General features: G+C 40.8%; 1 protein-coding gene across 4 annotated transcripts in view; it reads left to right on the top strand.

Annotated features, from left to right (window-relative positions):
- Nucleotides 1-17,439, top strand: part of SLC12A2 (solute carrier family 12 member 2) — a 99,765-nt gene that overhangs the window by 74,537 nt on the left and 7,789 nt on the right. For 3 of the 4 annotated variants that reach the window (XM_073676573.1, XM_073676579.1, XM_073676565.1), the window contains 5 exons: nt 6,220-6,330; nt 9,042-9,092; nt 11,476-11,598; nt 13,886-13,997; nt 17,080-17,166. In XM_073676573.1, coding sequence (XP_073532674.1) covers nt 6,220-6,330; nt 9,042-9,092; nt 11,476-11,598; nt 13,886-13,997; nt 17,080-17,166 — 484 coding nt within the window. The remainder of the gene's footprint in view (nt 1-6,219; nt 6,331-9,041; nt 9,093-11,475; nt 11,599-13,885; nt 13,998-17,079; nt 17,167-17,439) is intronic. The other variant, XM_073676584.1, reaches the window with a different exon arrangement.

Here is a 17,439-nt window from a genome sequence, read left to right as displayed (position 1 = left end):
GCCATGGTCCTGGCTTACACTAATCACTCAGTGTTAAATACTGAGGATGTCCCGTAGTGGGAACAGTTCCCCACCCCCAGAATATCAGGCAGTATTTCTGACATGCTCGTTTGGCAGCTGGAAAGTACTCGATAAACTAATGGGGACAAATGAAACTTTCCACTGACTTGAATGACACGACATGTAAGGACAAAAATATCGGAAGGATGGCAGAGGAAAGTGTGACATGACATGCTATGATAGAAGCGGTCTTCACCCTCGCCCCCTTTCTACCAGGCATTGTATGGCGGAGACTGAGGGCAGCCGAGCTGAGAGGTCCTCGTTCCACGCCCAGGGTGAAGTGGGTTGACAATAGCTTTGCTGACTGACGGCACAAACTGTAAATGTTGCCTTCTCTCACTCCCGAGCAGTGAGGATTTTTAGACAATGGATGGAATGCATGACGGAGCACCGATATGCATCCACCCTTTCACTGCCACATCTGCTTGTTCTAAGCATACATGTGTTGAGGCTTCAGCCATCTTGCTTGTTTCTATGAAATTGTTATCATCCTCTAGCTATATCTGACATTTGGTATACTGTAACATGTTTAAAGGGATCCTGTTAGCAGGTTTATTAGACCTCAATGTGACATCACCATCATACTTTTACATAAAAAATCAGTGTCTCATAATTCATTTGCAAACGTGCAGGGGCTTGATCTTCACTTACAGCTCTCCGGCGTCTTTCTCCTCCAATCACCAGCCTCACATGGCACATGCACTGAAGGATAGTCCGGCTCTTGCAATATCTTCAGGACATAGGAATGACTGTGCCTGTGCAAAATGTCGGCTGAGGAAGCAGGTCACTTGGAATAATGACCTGTCAATGACTGGCAGGAGGCCAGCACCAGGAGAAGAAAGAAGCTGAGAGATCTGTAAGTGCAGGCCAAGCCCCTGTACTTATGAGATCACTAACATAAGATTTTGCCGATGGATTACAAGACAAGAGACACAGATTTGTAATATAAAGGTATGAAAATAAATAATCATTACAGGAGCTTTACTGTGATCATGTTTCTTTGAGGTCTACAAAACCTGCTGATAGGTTCCCTTTAAACATTCATACCATATTACATTATATATCCTATATGTGTTGCATATGTATCGGTAAACCTTGATTATCTTATATAATATTACCAAGGTTTGGGTAATAAGTGTTTGAAGATTTACAAGGCTTGTCTGATCATCTAGAAATCATAGAGGGGGTCCTTAGGCTCGAGACCCCCTGTATGTGCAGAGACTAGCTGTTCTGCCGGATACTAGATGCCATTGGACACCATGGAATATTTTATTTGCCCTGATGCTCCCATTGCAGGGAAAATTCCTTATTAGCTGCAGTCTCAATCAGCAAAATCAGCTGTCTGCTGGGAGCTGGGGTTGTCGAAATGCATGAATTGCTTAAAGGGGTCATCCATTGTCCTATTCACAGGGTAGGTGATAACTTGCTGATCAGTTGGGGTCTGTCTGCTGAGACTTTCACTAATTGGCAGACCTAGGAACTTTTATCTCTTTTACAAAATGGCCCAACCACCGCTCTATTCACTTTCTCTGGGGCTGCTGGAAAAGCTGAGCGCAATGGTCAAGGGAATGAATGGAGCAGCCATCGAAAATGTGCACTACTACTCCATTCTCACTGTAATAAAAGTTCACCGTTCTGGTGATCACTGCAGGTCCCAGTGGTTGGGCCTCACTGATAAATGATCACCTATCCAGTGGATAGGTAATGGCTTGTTTTCACTGGACAATCCCTTTTACGTATAAATACATGGTACAAATTAGTGTAAAAATAATACAACTTGGGGTACAAATACTGTCTTTCTTGGCTATAAAGCCACCTTAGTTATTACCAGGGTAAACACTATATCGCTCTAAAAGCCACATTGATTAGAGTTGTGTTAAAGTAACAGGCAAAGCTGACCCTTTTCTGCTTGGCGCAAAAGCTGAGGAGGATTTAAAGATCGCTAAAGAAAAATAAATATTACATGTAATGAAAACATGTGTAGAAAAGTCTCTATTAACAGGAAGGACCTAAAGACCCCCATAAACATTAGACTAATATAGGTCGAGTCAACCCCCTACCATTATGGCAGAGTCTGCCAACAGTTGAATGTATGGGGGTCCTCCAAACTTTTCCCTGACAGATTATGTCGGGGGGAATGAAGCATCCAGGACATTGGATTGCTACTGGAGGTAAGTCGCTGCCAAAGGAGTCTGGCAGCAGCTCTCTCATAGAGCACACAGGAGAGATGGGTAACGATTGTTCGGCCCACAGCTTCTGTTTTGTATGAAGCTTAATAGTTTTCTATGAATTTGTTGGCAGTTCTAGCAATCATTAAATCCTCAGCCCACTGCCTTTGGATATTAAGTCTATCAGATTAGCCAACAGATTTTGGACAACATATTGGCAGAGGCACTTTACTTGTTTTTCTGTGTATTTGTATTCTTTATAAGCATAGTTCCCTTGGGTTTGGTTCACAAGGGAAAATTACAGCGCTGAGATTAATGGGGATAAAAAAAGAGAATAGATTATCCTGTAATGTGTGACAATGTGATGTGAACAGGGACATGTTCACATGGGAAGTTGTAGTATTGAATCCTTTTATAACTTTTTCTTTATCCTGTTCCAAAACTAAATTGTGAATTCCACCTTGGCACATTAGGGCTGTCACTTAGGGTTTTTGGTTTCCAGTGAATTGACTCTGTGGAGTCTGGACAAGCGGCTATTTAAGCTGTAGATTGGTTTAAGGATAAAGCTTCAGTACACATTTATAGCTCTATATTACACAGCCCTGTGGTATTTTCCCTTTTATTCCTGGCAAATGGGTCTCCTCTGGGAATTCTTTACGAGCAGCTGCATCATGGACTTATTTATAGATGAATGAAATACCACAGGAAAAGCTCATTTCCGGCCTGAATAGCTATTGTTTGTATTTTTTAAAAAAACTGCAATGACTTTTTTTATGGTTGTAATATCATGTAAGGTTTTCCTTATCACTATCATTGTCTGATCTGGACTGGGGCTGCTTTTCCAAGAAGACCGCTATTCATGGCTCATTAATTATTCTGCTTCCTATTTGTTTCTTAAACAGGGGCCTATGTTACTATGAGCTAAATGTGGGATTACATGTTTCTAGACTTCCCTATTATCCTTTTTATTGTCATATTGTTCTGCTGCTCCCATTGTGAAGAAGTTTAAGAAATGCCTAAGATGTTTTGTCTAGCATCCTGCAGGCTTGAAGGGGTTATCCATGACTTGTTTCTTTCCCTAAACGGCTAAGAACTTACGGGCAGATAGTTGCTAACAACCTGCCTGTTCTGCCCTGCAATGATCTTTCCCAGCATAGACTGCGATTTCCCTGCTTCCTGAGACTTCATGTAGACAGAGCTCTCCTTTCTCTTCTATTGTGCTCTGTCAACAAGGCGTCACTGCCGACACGTCATGGTGATTGACACCTGGCTCCCCCCTCTTTAGGCAGCTGGGAGACAGCTGTCAATCAGCCTGATGTTGGCAGTGACACGCCGCCACCAGAGCAGAGTGGAGGAGAAAGAACTTCTCTGTCGACGTGATGTTACAGGAAGCCGGAGAATTGCAGACAGGAGCGATCTGTAACTGATCTGAGCCGGGAGAGATTGTCCCAGGGAAGAGCTGGCAGGTAGTTAGTAGCTACCTGCCGCCGGAAAGTTCTTAGCCCCATAGGGGAAAAGAAACATTTGTCACAGATAACCCCTTTTAATATATTCTTAGCGCCTTGCGATATAGCAGTGTCAACAACAAAGCACATGCTTATGGCAATAAAATTTCCATAGAGCACTCTGTAGGCTTCAGTAAAGTAGTTTCATATTTATTGGTCCTAGAGCGAAAGCTGTCGATCACTATGTGGTAACGCCGACTGGACTCCTAAGTATAGAAAGAACAGGGGAATAAATTTCACATTTTACTGAATCTTTTTCCACGTCATTGTATATCCCCATTCTTACCTTTCTTCACTATGATATGTAAGGAAAGACTAAACATTCACTTAAAGAGCTTAGTTTTAGGCATTTACATTTATTTAATCAAGAATCTAAGGGGTAACTTTTCTCCTTGCGGAGAGTGACAAGCCTGGCCTTGCATGCCATGCATGACCATAACTGTAGTGCCACCTATTGGAAGTAGCAATCCTAGAAGGTAATAGTGACCTTTTTAATGAGCCTTGTCATATGACTTGTTTGGCTTTAATCCTAAGTCATAATGCAAGGCTCGTCAAAGGGTCGATATTGACTTTTAGGATTGCCACTTCCTATAGGTGGCACTAGAGTTCTAGTCCTCTTCCTCTCTGAAGAGGCAATTCGCATATTTAGGCAAGAATAAGCACAGGGCTAGAAACCTAGAGGCTTAGCACTTTCCATTGGTTCTTGCGTTACTAAGTTTAATCCTGTTCAATGTCTTGTTATAAAACTACACACCGTTCCAGACTTATGTAGCATTCTATTAAAGGGCTTGTCCACTACTTTTACATTGATGCCCTATCCTTAGGATAGGGCATCAATGTATGATCGGCAGGGGTGCCGCGTGCGGGAACACGGCCGATCAGCTGTTATCAGTGCTGCCGGCCGGAAGTGCTCACCTGTAGGGCTCCGCCGTCAAGTGGTAGTGGCCGCCGCGGTGTACTGCACATCCGCCTCCTATTCAATTGAGTAGGCCGTTCGCCGCCGCTGGCACCGATAAGAGCTGATCGGCGGTGCCATGTGCAGATAGGGCATCAATGTAAAAGTATTGGACAACCCCTTTAATTGTTTTTTGCTTTTGCTTTCCCACTCTCTGATATCCCTTTTTCCCAGAATCAAGCACTTAATGAGCATCGCGTTGCCAACGTAACTAGTCTAGAACAAGGTTCTGCGCTCCGAGAGAAGAGCTCTTCCTCAGGCACACCCCATGTGACATGCAGTGATATTCCAATCACATGACCTGAACCGTTCATCCACAGTCATTCCCCCTTTTATGCTGTGTCCATTCTTCTATCTGAGAACAAATACTTTATTACTGCAGATTTGTTCTTTTGATGACCTTTGTTATTTTGATGATCAATTCGAGGGTCTCTGATCCATCGGGCACTGAACAGGAGGCTCACAGATCTCCTACTTCCCATCATTCCTGGAGCAGCTATTGATTAGCCGGGCTGGTGTGATACATAGATGACGTTACGCCAGCCCTGGCAAAGCAAAAGCTGCTCCAAGGGTTCCAGAAGGTAAGAGATTCATGAGCCTCCTGCCTGTGCAGCGTCTAGACACTACAGACCTTGGCCGATGGACCCTAGTTACCGCAGATTAATCTGCCCATCTCTACTTTTCATATACCTTTGCTTTATGCCTACTTTTAGTGTAACCTCTGATTTATACTTTAGACTTTTTATAGTACTTTAGTCTAATTTCTTAATGAGGTCAGTGGTTACTGTACTTGAACTTCTACCATCGTAGTGTATTTACTGCATCCAATGACAAGGTTCCATTATGCTCGATGAAGATGGCAGTCCAGTGTTGAAACGTGTTGCATAGACTTTATACCTCCTAACATTCTGCCTTTTTTTTATTTATTTTTTTTTTATATAGTTTGAGTAACTACGTAACAATAAACCATTCCTTTAGTCTACATCCAGCTGGATCTACCTTGAATTCCATCTAGACTTCCCTAACGAGAAGCGTCCAAGACTCAGTATTTTTCTTCAGACTTCTTATTAAATTCTTAATAGTGGATTTAGGCTGATGGAATAATTCTTTGGTTCCTTGTTCAGCGTTTAGTATAGATGAACACATCATGTAGATCTTTGTGACCATTTTATCTTCAGACCTTTCACTCTAGTCTCTGCTTTGCCCTGGAAGCACTTTTTAATTGAAAACTTAATTACTACAAATCTCTCTTGGCTTGTCTGAGCGGAAATCAAAAGATCAATACAATGTGGTCAATAGCTGCCTGTGTCTATGGAGGTCAGAAAGGCTTCAGAACCCAATGGCCCAGATTTTACTCCCAAGTTCCTCCGAGTTGACAATCTGCTGCGCTTTCTGTTGTGGTAATGGTGTGTAAACCGTGAAAGGTTATGGTACTAGTAAAAGATGTCAGTTTCAGTAGTCGTAAATACTTTTCACCAGGAATTCAGGAAATCTGTGTTCTTAATTATTTTGTGTTTCTCTTCTTTTCCAGAGGAATTGCTGTCCTCACAAGAGAAGTCTCCTGGCACCAAAGACGTCGTAGTAAACGTAGACTATAGTAAAAAGGCCGAGGCAGAGGCATCAAAGCCTTTCTCCAGAAAAGGTATAAGCAGAGCTAGCACTAGGTTAGGCTTTCTTTCCTTACGGCTGCTTTGGGATCTAAATTGGAAAAATAGTGGGGACCCAACTAGTACACAAAGTAAATGTAAGGAACACCTAAAACAGGGCATAGGTAGGAAGATAAAGGGAATGATCTTAACCCTCAACTGGTGAGGTGGGGTTTGCCACACCCCAGGGAATTTTTGTTCGGCTGCCATTCATTGAAAAATGCTGGTATGAGGATACGTGTCTCACTAGCTTCCATCCATTTGTGGGTGTCAAAAATTTGTTATACTCATGTGTAATCAATCGCCAATAAGAAAACGATTAAAACAAATGTGATCTTTGCATTTTCTGTAAAAATAAGAGATTTCTAAACACTGGGGTATAGGAAACCCCACATCACCAGTTGCGTGACAAAAACTCCACCTCACCAGTTGAGGGTTAAGCCCAATTAGAGATGTCTAAGACTTCCTATTCTTATTAGATTTATTTAAGCAACAATTCTTAAGGAATTGTGACAGGTGACCAGTAAGATATAGTGAAGACCAATCCATCTTTTAAGAAAATAATTTTGGTGAGTCCCAAAAATAATTAATCCTCAATTTATTACAAAATAATTTAAAAGATTATACAGGTTGGGAATACATCTCAACGCGTTTCTGGCAAAAAGCCCTTATTCACGGAGATACAGATTCCTTATGATACATGGTATAAAAACAAATGGTAACCAACCGTTGATCAATAAACACGTGTTGACAATCACATTTGAGAATAATTAGCATAATCACAAGGCTAAATCACAAGGAAAACCAGAAGGAGAGAGAAAAAGGAAAAAAACCTGCATTCAAATCCCTAAGATTTAATATAGGTAAAGAGTATCATTCCTATGGTTCATGCCGTTGGGGTATTTTGTATCAAGTTTGATGATCCAAAATAATTCTCTTAGGAGTTTTTTCCTCCAATCCCCTCCTCTAATAGGAATATCCAATTTTTTTAGCCCATAGAATGAAAAATTATTTAATTCCCCTTTATGTCTCTCCACAAAATGCTTGCATGCTCCGGAATAGGATGCGTTGTTATTTTTGATGTTGGTGACATGTTCTGCCATCCTTTTCTTTAATTTATGTACTGTGCAGCCAATGTATTTTATTTTACATTCTTTGCAAAATATGCAATACACAACATAATTTGTATTGCAATTAATAAATCTTTTAATATCATTGGCTGCATCAATTTTTTTGAGTTTGCAGTGTATACTGGCATGTCGTACATTTGGAACATGCACATTTAGAAAAACCTTTACAACTTAGCCAGGTTTTTATATCACTTTTTTATGGCATGTATAGACTTGGGGAAAGAATAGCACCCATTGATCTCCTTTTTCTCGGCACACATACTAATCCATTTTTCAGGATTTTATTGAAGTCCCGATCTTGGAATAATACAGGGACATACCTGTTTATAATATTTTTTTTATTTCCTGAAATTGGCAACTATATGGGGTACTGAAGATGTTTTTTTGTCCATATTATTTGATTTTATTGTTATTGGTTTCTGGTTGTTATTAATACAGTCATCTCTGTTGTTTAAATGAGTATTTCTTAAAAAACTTTTTTTTTAATGCTGAATCAGTATGTTTTTTCTTATGCCCCCTTTCCATTAATCTAGATGTTGCTACCTTTGCTTGTTCATTGAATAGTGTGATATCAGAGCTATTTCTAAAATTCTATTTAATTCACCATCTTGATACAAAATACCCCAATGGCATGAACCATAGGAATGATACTCTTTGCCTATATTAAATCTTAGGGATTTGAATGCAGGTTTTTTTTTTTTTTCTTTTTCTCTCCTTCTGGTTTGCCTTGTGATTTAGCCTTGTGATTATGCTAATTATTCTCAAATGTGATTGTCAACATTTGTTTATTGATCATTGGTTGGTTATCATTTGTTTTTATACCATGTATCATAAGGAATCTGTATCTCTGTGAAATAAGGGCTTTTTGCCAGAAACGCGTTGAGATGAATTCCCAACCTGTATGATCTTTTAAATTATTTTGTAATAAATTGAGGATTTTAATTATTTTTGGGACTCGCCAAAATTATTTTCTTATGTGAAGTCGTAAGTCACGGCTACTGATTGGAGACCCACAACATTGTAAGGCGGACTGAGTCATATAAATAGGACACGGTGAGGCTGCTTTTTTTGTTCAGTCCATCTTTTGTTGCAATACCGTATCCGTTCAGAGGAGTAATTAAAGCTTCACCCTGGGGAAACCGAGCGTTTGCTGAAAGATCAGTAGTTGTGCAGTAGGGTCCGAACACTTAATCATACTTGGATAATGCTGACTTGTGGCATAAGTTTGGTTTAGAAGTGCTAAACATATAATAGTGAGACTAGTGTTTCAAAAAATGTCTCCATTACCCAGGATTTTCATTATTCCGTTCTTGATAATGGAAAGCAAAACCAAAAGCACTCCATTCAGACATTGCTACATGTTTGCATGGTTTTGTAGATCACTGTTTGGGTCTGTGGTTTAGTGTAATTTGTCTGTACTTAGGTGTGTTTGTTTTGTGGTTTATTTTCTTTTATTTCATGTGGGTAGTTATTGTTTTGTTTTTTGTTTTTTTGTGGGTTTTCTTTATATCATTATTTTCCATTGGCTGTTAATATAATGACAATGCCTTTCATGTTTCTTTCTAAATAATATCCAGATGAGGAAGACGATGGAAAGGCACAACCTACACAACCTCTGTTGAAAAAAGGCAGGCATTCACTATTTTTGTTTTCGTTATATATCCCTCATTTCGTCTTTGGTTCTTTTTCATCTTTCTTCTTTTTTGTACTGTCTTGTTTTTTTTCATCCCTCCTTTCATTTCCTGAAGGAAAAATCTAGTAGAGACTTAAATATGTCTGATATGGAGGGAAAAGAATAAAATAAAATAACCGGTGTTTCCCCACTAGTGACACTTATTACCGTTCCATGGGATAGCTGATAAATGCTTGATTGTTGTGACCCCTACCAATCAGTAAAACAGGTGTCCCAAGTCTTCAGCCCTGTTTCCAAACTTCCACTACTGTTAACGTAACCTACTTTTCACCATTGTTCTAGAATGAGAAGAACTGCTTGGGTCTGGTGGGCTTGGTGGAGGTGGGGTGGCATTTAAATATTTATTACCTATTCTCGGGGTCAGTGATAAATGTCATTCTGAGAAAATATCTTGGTGGGAAATGAAAAGTAAAATATATGGACTTGATCATTGGTAGGTCTTCCACTTTAATTTCTCTTATTTTTCCAGGTTACAGTTTTCTTCTTCTCTTTATAACTATGTAACTTCTGACTTTTCTTCTGACTTTGTCATGATGTTTGCTTGTGTCACTTATACGATAAACAAGCTGAACTTTAAACTTTTATACAATCCATACGTGTGAATAATGTGTGACTGCTATTATGAAGATGAAATCGCAGCATAGCTCTGACCTTAAACGCTTTATACAGGATTAGAAAACTTGCTTTGTTTCCAAAAACCATGCCACACCTATGTGGTATCTGGTGCCCCATATTCATGAGCTCTGTAGAACCCCACCCCCCACCAGTGGTTGGCCGCTTTCTGCTTTTACTGTACATAGGCAGAAAGCGTCCAATCAGTGGTGTGGACGAGGTTATACAGCGCTCCACAATCAGAGAGCTGGTAGATGTGAAACAGAGAAAACCGTGATTGTATCAAAACTACAGTAAGTAACCTAATAAGTGATACTTTGCCAAAATCGGTGTCTCCTCCCCTACATCATGCTGCTCTCAGATGGAGAAGCAAAAACCTGATGATAGATTCCTTTTAAGCATTATACCAGAAAGCTTTTGAAGTTGTTTGTAGTAAGGGGAGTGTTTAAATGTTATTCAGGATAATTGGCGACAATTCACCAGTCGTCATTTTTAAAGTGAAATCTACTTTAAAAATTTGCAGAAACAATTGAGTGGATTTAAATCTGTGCTGTGTGTCATTTACAGTGCAGAAATTTTGCCAATAGATTAATGAACTAGAGATTTTTTTCCTGATAGATTTGGACTGAAAATTCACAGTTTATGATTAGAATTGCACATTCAGGTGCTAGTTTGGCTCCTGATAGTTTGGGGCAGATTGATGCTTATTGATGGCTCATTAGATGATGTAGCTGATTATTTACAGAACTGTTGGGGTATGTTCACACTGCGTTTTTGAGCATTTCTATTCTAAAAGACTCTGGAAAATGACTCTGAAAATGGTTGGAAGACTCTTCCTATTCATTTCTCTTGTAAAACCACTTTGTTGTTCAGGCTTTTGAGTTTTTCTCCCACTTCCGGTTTTGAAAACACTTTGTGGTAAAAAAGTAAGTGCATGTCCGTTCTTTGAAGTGTCTCCTGGTGGAATTCACTCCAAATGAGGCACTGTCCAATCAAAAGGCTGCCAAAAACGCTTCAGGAAATGTACTTTCCAAAACACTGTAGGGTATGTGCGCACACGATTTATTTTCAGGTGGATTCCACCTGCAATCCGCCTGAAAAAGCGCCACAAAACCGCTGAAAAAAAGTGAGCAAGATACACAGTAATGCAAAAACGACTTGCTGTGCACATGTTCTCTTTTATCACCTCTTTTTAACCGCTTTAGGGTTTGGAATTCCTGAAGCTATTAAAAGAAGCACCTTTATTGTTGAAACAAGAGGAAAAAGGTGCCAGAGGTAGAGCCGCTGCAAAAAACAGCAAATCTGCCTTCGAAGCCACTTCAGGAAAGACCGCAGACGTTTTACTGAAACTGCTTCACCAATGAAAGCTTCAGAATACTGACGTCTGCACATACCCTAAACACTTTTCAGAACCAATTCAAGAAACTGTAGGAAATGGAAAAACTTTCCTGAAGCTGTTTCTACTAAAAAAAAAAAAAAAAAAAAAACGCATTTATTTTGGCTGCTTCAAAAGAACTGCGTCTGCACATTGTAGTAATAAACACTTTTTATTTGGTTAGGTCTGAATATTAGTAAATGGCAGGGAGTAATAGCAAAGAAAGACTTGTCTTCTTGAACAATTCAGAGTCCATCTGATTGATCGGCCTTCTAAAGTGGAAACCTATTAATAATTCAACTCAATAAATATTTTTTGCTTCTCTTTGTAGACTCCAAAGGTCAAGGCATTGCTCTGAACACTGCAGACCAGAGACTTCTGGATGCCAGCTTACAATTTCAGAAGAAGCAAGGCAAAAGCACAGTCGACGTGTGGTGGCTCTTTGATGATGGAGGTAATGCCATTCATAGGGACTCACCAGAGTGACCATGCTTCTATACAAGTGTGACCTTCATTTGCAACAGTCAGAACGATTATAGTCAGGGTAAAATGGTTATTATGATAGTATTGCCATTAGCTTTAATGGGGAATGGTCACCAGGTCTAAAGTGGCCATTTTTGTCCTTCTTTATTCCTGCTGCTTCTCGGAGTATCCTTTTTTAAAAAAAAAAATAATAATCCATCATACAATTCCAGAGATGTGGTCCTTTATTTTTTAAAGGGGTTTTCGCACGAACAAAAGTTGATTTTAATCAATAGAGCTTGGAATAATAATAATTTCCAGTGTTGGATTTGTTTAAATAAAATGTTCCTGCGCTGAGATAATCTTATCTTATAAATGTGTCCCTGCTGTGTACTGTGTAATGGCTGTGTCTGACCGTGTACAGAACATGGTCTGATCATACCACATCTCCTGGGCAGTGGAGGAAGCAAAAGAGTATACAGACATTACAGCAGGGGAGGAAGCAAAAGAGTATACAGACATTACAGCAGGGGAGGAAGCAAAAGAGTATACAGACATTACAGCAGGGGAGGAAGCAAAAGAGTATATAGACATTACAGCAGGGGAGGAAGCAAAAGAGTATACAGACATTACAGCAGGGGAGGAAGCAAAAGAGTATACAGACATTACAGCAGGGGAGGAAGCAAAAGAGTATACAGACATTACAGCAGGGGAGGAAGCAAAAGAGTATACAGACATTACAGCAGGGGAGGAAGCAAAAGAGTATACAGACATTACAGCAGGGGAGGAAGCAAAAGAGTATATAGACATTACAGCAGGGGAGGAAGCAAGAGTATATAGACATTACAGCAAGGGAGGAAGCAAAAGAGTATACAGACATTACAGCAGGGGAGGAAGCAAAAGAGTATACAGACATTACAGCAGGGGAGGAAGCAAAAGAGTATACAGACATTACAGCAGGGGAGGAAGCAAAAGAGTATACAGACATTACAGCAGGGGAGGAAGCAAAAGAGTATACAGACATTACAGCAGGGGAGGAAGCAAAAGAGTATACAGACATTACAGCAGGGGAGGAAGCAAAAGAGTATACAGACATTACAGCAGGGGAGGAAGCAAAAGAGTATACAGACATTACAGCAGGGGATCTCAGCTGATTCTTTTGTGAGGTAAAACTTTTCCCTGCCTGTTTTTAAAAAATGTTTTAGTTCAAAGAATAATCTGCGATCTCCTTCTGTAATGTCTATATTCTCTTTTGCTTCCTCCCCCGCCCAGGAGATGTGGTATGATCAGACCATGTTCCTGTACAGTCAGACACAACCATTACACAGTACACAGCAGGGGCACATTTATAAGATTATCTCAGCGCAGGAACATTTTATTTAAATACCTCCATGTGGAAGAAATATTGATTAGAATTAACTTTTGTTCGTGGGAAAACCCTTCAGTGCTGTTTTTTAAGGTATTTACCAAGGGGGCTTTACTCAGAAGATGTCTGGTTCATGTATTTAGGCCGCTCTGCATTGTTACCCTGCGAGCAACGTCCCATTGTAAAAATCCTAAAAACTAGTACCAAATAAAAAGGTCCATATCTCTGGGACCATATGGTGAATTTTGAAAAGGGAATAAAACAAGAGCGAAAACTGTCCCCTATTGACCTGGTGACAGGTTAATATGATTTATGCACCTTGCATTGCAATCTCAGGAAGCCTTTATTGCGGTTCATGATAATAATGTATCTATTCTAATTGTGTAACTGTTCGTGTTAGTGGGCCAGCTGGGAGCGTGGAGCACACTTTTGTCTTCAGTACTCAGCAGGCTTTGTCGATCTTGGCTTTGGAACAAATGTTAAGAGACTGTCCATAGGGAGGTTATCTGCTGCTGATCGCTATTTGGTCCGTGTAGCACTTCAGCTGCTGGACAGTTTTGACCTTATTCACAATGTTACTCCCTGAGGATAAATTCAGCTGTTTGCCAATCGATTGAAGCTGGAGTCTCTCTGCGCTTCCTAGCTGAGGCTTGTGCATAAAATTGATTTTTCTTTTGGATGCAGACTCTTTGGTCAGTGCTGAGAAGCGGATGAAGTCATGTCATTTTCTATGATTATATTAGGGAAAGGTTGGTGTCCACAAGTTACAATCCTGGTACACTTGTTATGCCCAGGCAAGTCATCCGCATGGCACTATAGATACTCATCCGTCTGCACTAAGATTTCTATGTCGACATCATTGTCGCAAGGTTTTCTTGGCTTTTCTCACTCGTATATTATCTTCCTTGCTCAGGTTTAACATTGTTAATTCCATACTTGCTGACTACCAAAAAGAAATGGAATGACTGCAAGATCAGAGTGTTTATCGGTGGAAAAATTAACAGGATAGACCACGATCGCAGAGCGTAAGTTTGATCTTTTTGGTACTAATATGTATTTAAAGGGTTTGTCCCATCCATAGGAGTAGAGTAGTTGGACACTGTAGGACGAGGTTCCCTCTCGAGCTGTCTTGTCATGCTACACAAGCTCTACTACAACTATATGCTGGAGAAAGGCTTGGTATTGTTGTTTTCTGAAGCCAAAACATCACATTTGAAATGGGTCAATAAAGTAGGAGAAAAAGCTCAGCTCACTCACCATCCATAGGTGTCCAGTGTAATGGATCCAGGATGCAAGGAGAGAATCCAGCACCGGTTATTAGAAAATCTTGATCGGCTTTACTATACATCCATAGATGTACACTGCTGAAAAAAAAATAAAGGGAACACTCAAATGACTCATCCTAGATCTGAATGAATGAAATATTCTCATTGAATACTTTGTTCTGTACAAAGTTGAATGTGCTGACAACAAAATCACACAAAAATCATCAATGGAAATCAAATTTATTAACCAATGGAGGCCTGGATTTTGAGTCACGCCAAAATTAAAGTGGAAAAACACACTACAGGCTGATCCAACTTTGATGTAATGTCCTTAAAACAAGTCTAAATGAGGCTCAGTATTGTGTGTGGCCTCCACGTGCCTGTATGACCTCCCTACAACGCCTGGGCATGCTCCTGATGAGGTTGCGGATGGTCTCCAGTGGAATCTCCTCCCAGACCTGGACTAAAGCATCCGCCAACTCCTGGACAGTCTGTGGTGCAACGTGACGTTGGTGGATGGAGCGAGACATGATGTCCCAGATGTGCTCAATCGGATTCAGGTCTGCGGAACGGGCGGGCCAGTCCATAGCTTCAATGCCTTCATCTTGCAGGAACTGCTGACACACTCCAGCCACATGAGGTCTGGCATTGTCCTGCATTAGGAGGAACCCAGGGTCAACCGCACCAGCATATGGTCTCACAAGGGGTCTGAGGGTCTCACCTCAGTATCTAATGGCAGTCAGGCTACCTCTGGCGAGCACATGGAGGACTGTGCGGCCCTCCAAAGAAACGCCACCCCACACCATTACTGACCCATTGCCAAACCGGTCATGGTGAAGGATGTTGCAGGCAGCAGATCGCTCTCCACAGCGTCTCCAGACTCCAACCCACATCCTGCCCTCATACCACCCTCATGGAGTTGGTTTCTAACAGTTTGTTCAGACACATGCACATTTGTGGCCTGCTGGAGGTAATTTTGCAGGGCTCTGGCAGTGCTCCTCCTGTTCCTCCTTGCACAAAGGCGGAGGTAGCAGCCCTGCTGCTGGGTTGTTGCCCTCCTACGGCCCCCTCCACGTCTCCTGGTGCACTGGCCTGTCTCCTGGTAGCGCCTCCAGCCTCTGGACACTATGCTGACAGACACAGCAAACCTTCTTGCCACAGTTCGCATTGATGTGCCATCCTGGATGAGCTCCACTACCTGAGCAACTTCTGTGGGTTGTAGAGTCCGTCTCATGCTACCACGAGTGTGAAAGCACAACCAACATTCAAAAGTGACCAAAACATCAGCCAGAAAGCATTGGTACTGAGATGTGGTCTGTGGTCCCCACCTGCAGAACCACTCCTTTATTGAGGGTGTCTTGATAATTGCCAATAATTTCCATCTATTGTCTATTCCATTTGCACAACAGCATGTGAAATTGATTGTCAATCAGTGTTGCTTCCTAAGTGGACAGTTTGATTTCACAGAAGTTTGATTTACTTGGCGTTATATTCTGTTGTTTAAGTGTTCCCTTTATTTTTTTTGAGCAGTGTAATTCGGACAAAGGCAAAAGGGATACATCGACTTTTATACTTCATGCTATACTGGAGCTCTATATGGGGAGAAGTATTGAGACGACTACACATAACACCTACCGGAGCCTTTATGATATCCCATTCTAAATCAAAAAGCGTTTTCCATACTTACTTTGAATGTATCACCATTGTTTCTCAGAAGACCGTTTTAAAGAAAGAAATTGTTTTGCAATGCTAGCAGTAAAACATTGCCTATTTTATTATTTTTATATAACCCCTCATAATTTGAGCAATTGATATAACTTGTTCCTTTAAAGCACCACTCCAGCGGTTTTTTGTTTTTTTTCCAGGACTGAAGTGGTACTTTAAGTGTAAGCCCCCTGCTCTGGTAATATAATCACCCTCCGTCATCTTCCCCGGTTTTCAACACCACTGCGGTCCCACGGCACCATCTTGTGAGCACAGCTTCTGACAGCCAGAATTCAGAAGCTACGTCACACACTCTCAATACAAGTCTATGAGAGCAAGAATGAGGCTCTCATAGACTGGTATTGAAAAGTGACCTCCGACGCGCTCTAGCATACACTGGAGCGTGCCGGCAGGTCACTTTCACGGGAAACAGACCAGAGCTGAGGGGAAACTGATGAAAGCGACGGAAGGTGAGTATATGACGGGGGGCAGGGGACTTACATTTAAAGTACCACTCCAGCGGTGGAGTAAAAAAAAAACACTGGAGTGGTGCTTTAAATATTCAAACACAGCATTTTTCTGGGATATGTTGCCCACCCCGAGTCACATGCACATTTGAGATTTTTAGACTTCAGTATAACCTCAGTGGTGTAATCCAATTTGTCACCTACCACCATCATTATTTATGATTATAATGATCCATTACATTTTTACATAATACTTTCTTGATAACTGTGGGAAAAACTGCTGTTCAAAGCTCTGTCCTTCCAGCTTAAACCAAATCCAAGTCCATTGACAAGACGATCTGCTGATGAAAGTGAGAATGACAGAAGTATTAAGAAATAAACCCTAAGCCACCAAAACCATTAGCACCGTGACATTATGTTTATAATATGTACGTTATAAGAGGAAATGGCTGTGAAACAGCAAAGTACAGTTCTGGGTTGAAAACCAGCACTTGTCTATGTCCGGGTGCACAATAATAACTTTGTTAGAACTTGTCGTCTTAGCTGACGGCATCATCTCCTGGGGGAAAGGAGGACATCGAGCACATTTGTGGCAGCTCCGCTTGTACGAAGGATCAGATATTTGTTAGATCGTATTGTCTGCTTACGTCTGTCATGGTGTTTTCTTGCAGGATGGCTACATTACTCAGCAAGTTCAGAATTGACTTCTCTGACATTATGGTCCTTGGTGATATCAACACAAAGCCAAAGAAAGAAAAGTATGTGACGTTTCTGTTTTATGAGTCAGTCTGTGACTCGGGTGCGGGATCATGTGTGGACTTGTACTGTATAATTCCATTTTTAGTATTGTGAGAACGTAAGCTCTGCTGCCTAAAACCAATGGGCCATTCTTGGAAACACAAATTTGTACAGTTTAGGGAAAAAATAACTTGGGTGTGGTAAATCCAGGTTATTACTTGTTGAAAACCATACTGGATTTTACATATGAATGTACTAGATTATTATTTTTTTTTAATAACCTAACCTTTCGC

The sequence above is a fragment of the Phyllobates terribilis genome, unplaced genomic scaffold (assembly GCF_046119375.1).
Source record: "Phyllobates terribilis strain yellow unplaced genomic scaffold, ASM4611937v1 Scaffold_1__5_contigs__length_1240528914, whole genome shotgun sequence".
Classification (NCBI taxonomy): Eukaryota; Metazoa; Chordata; class Amphibia; order Anura; family Dendrobatidae; genus Phyllobates; species Phyllobates terribilis.
This window is presented reverse-complemented; position numbering and strand designations above follow the sequence as displayed.